Source organism: Diaphorina citri, unplaced genomic scaffold (genome assembly GCF_000475195.1).
Source record: "Diaphorina citri unplaced genomic scaffold, Diaci psyllid genome assembly version 1.1 scaffold119, whole genome shotgun sequence".
Classification (NCBI taxonomy): Eukaryota; Metazoa; Arthropoda; class Insecta; order Hemiptera; family Psyllidae; genus Diaphorina; species Diaphorina citri.
This window is the reverse complement of record NW_007377556.1, coordinates 120,500-125,502: the sequence shown is the minus strand read 5'-3', so window position 1 is coordinate 125,502 and position 5,003 is coordinate 120,500. Positions and strand designations below refer to the sequence as shown.

Genomic DNA, 5,003 nt, shown 5'->3' with positions numbered 1-5,003 from the left:
TTCTGAAATAGATACATGTAGTAGGTACCTAAACATTTTTAGATCTAATGTATGTAGATGTATGTAAACAAGCATGGCATATATACCTAAGTATTCAAATAAAAAAATCTCTAGAGTATCTTGAACGCAATTTTCTCGACTCGGGCGGGGAATCTATTAGCATTTAGAAAATAATGGCTTATCCGTTTTCGTAACATCGTGCCCCATGCCGACAAAGGTTATGAAATTTCTCCGAATGAAAGCAAATCTCAGTCTATATGGAGGGAAAAAAAGAGCGTTTCCGACATTTTCGCTTTGAAAAGTGAAAGAAAAGTTATAAACCATGTGTAGGATCTAAGCAGACTGCATTATTCACTTTGTACTGGGAGAGAGAGGCTCGGTGTGCCTGAAATCAGAACAGCACAGAATCTCTGTAATGATGCGTGATATGGTTAACATTTTTGTTAATTTGGTTATTTCTTCATGTTTTATCCCTACAATACACAGAACACACCTATTCCAACATATTGCATACCTAGGTAGGAAACTACTCTACCTGAGAAGAAAGGTGAGAGTGAAAGGTATCATGAGAGTAGGTATAGAGAACAGCTGATTCACCAACATGGGCCTCGTGTGCCTACAGCTGTTATAGTCATTATCCATTCTCATTTGATGATATTCGTTATTGATCCCTCTGCAGTTATAAACCCTTCGCCTAGGAAAACTTCTTAAATTTACTTTTGCACAATCGTGTGCTCCTTAATAAACCTCATCTTTCGGTTTAACCCTGATGTCTATTGGTAATTGGTGTGGGCTTGTGTATCCCCGGTTAGTGATCAGCTGTGATCATTGAAACCAAGCAGCCAGTGTGACTTTTTTCCCTAAACCAGTTCTTTCAACTCGAGGCGACAAACAGTTCAACGGCACAATTTTGGACAAGGGATAACAAAATTAAGTCAATTAGGTAGTAATCTATTGTCAGATATTCTATTGATCTAGTGAATAATTTTGTACTTTTATGGCAATACTCCACAACTGTCGAACTGTTTTGACTTGGCGGGCGGATCACTACCGGGCTCAACTTCTCAGAGACATCAGAAGATTGTCTATTGGTAATTGGTGTGGGCTTGTGTATCCCCGGTTAGTGATCAGCTGTGATCATTGAAACCAAGCAGCCAGTGTGACTTTTTTTTCCCTAAACCAGTTCTTTCAATTCGAGGCGACAAACAGTTCAACGGCACCATTTTGGACAAGGGACAACAAAATTAAGTCAATTAGGTAGTAATCTATTGTCAGATATTTCGTATTGTAATTGTAATTGTAATTTGTTTATTTGCATCAATAATATTATAGATTACAATATTGCAAGGGTACAAAAGAAGGTGTAAAGTGGAAAACTCTGCCAGTTCTGAGCCCATTTGTATTTTTAATTTTTAGTAGGGTAGTATTAGGTACTTATATTTTTCATTAGGGCACAGAAATTAATGGATGCAAACTTCCCCATACTAAGAGAGTCACCTCTCTTGTCTTGTGGGTAAAGTAGTATAGTAATGACTATTGAATAATATTTTAAGTACTTTTATGGCAATACTCCAGAACTGTTAAACTGATTTGACTTGGCAGGGCGGATCACTACCGGGCTCAACTTCTCAGAGACATCAGAAGATAGATGGAGAGGAATCCCTCGACATTACCGGGAACGATGCAACAGGGATGCTAGATATTAGAGGGAAGAGAAATTGCACTTGAAGGTTAAAACATCATCAGAGATGTTTGTTGTTTTGAATAAGAAATTAGCTTGTATTATGGAGTCAGGTACATACGTACATCACTTGAAGGTTAAAACATCATCAGAGATGTTTGTTGTTTTGAATAAGAAATTAGCTTGTATTATGGAGTCAGGTACATACGTACATAAGCACTTGTCTGAAGGAAACCAGAAAGTTTTTCATCATATTTTTCGACGAACTTTCAACGGAACTCAAAGATGCTACATAGTACATACTTTACGGTGAAGAATCAAATTGTTCATTAAGTTTATGCAAATTTTACATGGGGTTTTGACGAGACCTATGTTAACGATGTTCGTTGTTAGGAAGTTACATCATATACCGACATTTTGCTGATATGTGGGAAGGAAAGATGGCCTGTTGTTAAAAACACTGAGCATTTCGTTTGTCAACATGTTTCAGCATCTCATGATCTTTTACTCAGTCAAGTAGTGAATACAGATTATCTTCTTATTTAGTAATAATTAGTGCTTGACAATCTTGACATGGTATCCCGTTTCCAAAGTTTATTTCTTGTAGAGTAGTTTCCTACCTAGGTATGCAATATGTTGGAATAGGTGTGTTCTGTGTATTGTAGGGATAAAACATGAAGAAATAACCAAACTAACAAATGTTAACCATATCACGCATCATTACAAAGATTCTGTGCTGTTCTGATTTCAGGCACACCGAGCCTCTCTCTCCCAGTACAAAGTGAATAATGCAGTCTGCTTAGATCCTACACATCCTAACCCTGTATTCCAAACCATCAACCCTGCCACTCACCGCTCCCTCAACAAAGTCCGTCAGAACAGTGTGTTTGTAGAGACTTCAACCACAAGTAGCACATTGCCTATGAGCCCTCCTCCAAGGAAAGTCAAATCTGCGATCGATCTCAAAACCGCCATCAATGAGTGTCCCATGATGCGGTTGGCAAGTCGTTCCATGCAGCCAATGACTGCCATCAGCCCTACTGACAGGAGGATTAGCTACTGTGGGGGTACATCCTCTCTGACGCCAGGCGTCAATAATTTCCGAGACAGGAGAGTTTCCTGCAATTTTCTAGCCCCCAGCTTCACGGATTACCGTCGACCTTCTCGCTCTGGGGAATGTCTATCTTCCATCAAGCCTAATTTTGAATACCTGGCCCCGCTGCCTACCTCATTTCCTTCAACATCCAGTGCTGGGACCAGACGAACATCCGATTTATTCCCATCCAAGGATAGTCGGAGGCCTTCAATTAACAACATCATCGCTCAGGTTACCTCGGAACGAAGATGTTCATCCAGTCTGCTCCGAATGAACTTATAGCATAAGGAGAAATTGAAAAGTAAATCCAACAGTGAAACAACAGCTGTCTGATTTACCTTTCAATGTTGTTTACCTATGTAAAATGTTTCACAGGCAGTCATTATGGGTAGATTTAGGCAGCGCAAATAGTAAATCATCAAGTTGATTGATGAAATCTGTTATGTTACTATCATGAGTTCTGTAAATACCTAGCAATGATACAAAAGTAATAACGGAAAATATAATACCCTAAACGTCTGACAGTTAAAAAGTTAACAAGTGCCACTCCCCAAAGAAAACCTCCAAGATGGATGAGAAAAGGGAGGAGAGGAATGAGATAAGGGAAGAGAGGGAAGAAATTGATAAGATAAAGGAAGAGAGAGAGAGAGATGAGATAAGGGAAGAAATTAATAAGATAAAGAAAGAAAGAAAGAGATGAGATAGGGTAAGAAATTAATAAGATAAAAGGAAGAAAGAGATGAAAACCTCCACCAAAATTCACCACCACTATTTCACTGGAAAAATTTCATTTATTACGGAGTGCGGTAGATCTCCGCCCCGCCAAGTTTGATTTTTTAGGTGAGCATTGTGATATACTTACCATCAAACCTCCACCAAAATTCACCACCACTATTTCACTGGAAAAATTTCATTTATTACGGAGTGCGGTAGATCTCCGCCCCGCCAAGTTTAATTTTTTAGGTGAGCATTGTGATATACTTACCATTAATCCCATCGTGCTAAATGGAGTGCATTTCAGTGCAATAAAGAGTTCGTATCATTAAGTACGTCGAAACGTCAATCGTTCAAGTCAGCCACTGAAATCATTATTTGAAACACTTGAGATTCTCGGAGGTTTATTAAAAAGCTCTGTTGAAGCGTTAAGTAACGTAGCTGCTTCGTATGATCGATTCCTTGCGAAGAACTCACAAACTGTTTACTTTACGTTTTTAATTAACTTTTCTATGGAAATTTTTTTCTCGAAAACTTTTTTGCCATTATATTACAATAAATTTTCGCTGGGGGGAACGGTTTGGTTCAGCTGTTTGCTTAGTGAATGGGGACGAGGGGAGGGTTTAAAACGGTGAAACTTAAACAAAACTTGGATTCGTTTGTACAAGTGCGCTCAGTTTGCAACGTTGTGTATTTGTATAATCGCGCAAGGCAATGCTAAGGCATTGGATTGGATTCTTAAATAAAAGGGCTTTCATTTTCAGCAGCGACATAGAAATGAGATTGAGTCAGAAGAAAGCTATTAAACAGAAGAAAACTATTAAGTACAAATTTTGTGTAGCTGCTTCGTATGATCGATTCCTTGCGAAGAACTCGCAAACTGTTTACTTTACGTTTTTAATTAACTTTTCTATGGAAATTTTTTCTCGAAAACTTTTTTGCCATTATATTACAATAAATTTTCGCTGGGGGGGAACGGTTTGGTTCAGCTATTTGCTTAGTGGATGGGGACGAGGGGAGGGTTTAAAACGGTGAAACTTAAACAAAACTTGGATTCGTTTGTACAAGTGTGCTCAGTTTGCAACGTTGTGTATTTGTATAATCGCGCAAGGCAATGCTAAGGCATTGGATTGGATTTATAAATGCAAGGGCTTCCATTTTCAGCAGCGACATAGAAATAAGATTGAGTCAGAAGAAAGCTATTAAACAGAAGAAAACTATTAAGTACAAATTTTGTAAGATTTCAAACTAATTCATTCAAATTTTGTAAGATTTTAAACTAATTCACATCTTGGGGCACAGAAAGTAAGTACACCGTAAAGGTTTACAAAGCACTTCGCCACACCCCTAATTTCTCACTTTCACCGGAACTTTATGAGCTTTTTCAGTTAATAACTTAGCTAAAAAGGTTCACTTAATAACTTTGATGCAGACTGACCCTGAATGTCTCCTTCTTCCCTCCGTCAGTTTTACCAAGGGAAAATTCAGCCTTCCTTTCTCTTCCCTTATCTT

At 38.3% G+C, this 5,003-nt stretch overlaps 1 protein-coding gene across 1 annotated transcript; it reads left to right on the top strand.

The window, feature by feature from the left end:
- The first annotated feature begins 565 nt into the window (after window positions 1-565).
- Window positions 566-3,144, top strand: LOC103524774. The gene is made up of 2 exons (XM_026820070.1): window positions 566-571; window positions 2,433-3,144. Exons 1-2 carry the CDS (start codon window positions 566-568, stop codon window positions 3,057-3,059), a joined length of 633 nt encoding a protein of 210 aa, XP_026675871.1. The 3' UTR covers window positions 3,060-3,144.
- The last annotated feature ends 1,859 nt before the right edge of the window (window positions 3,145-5,003 follow it).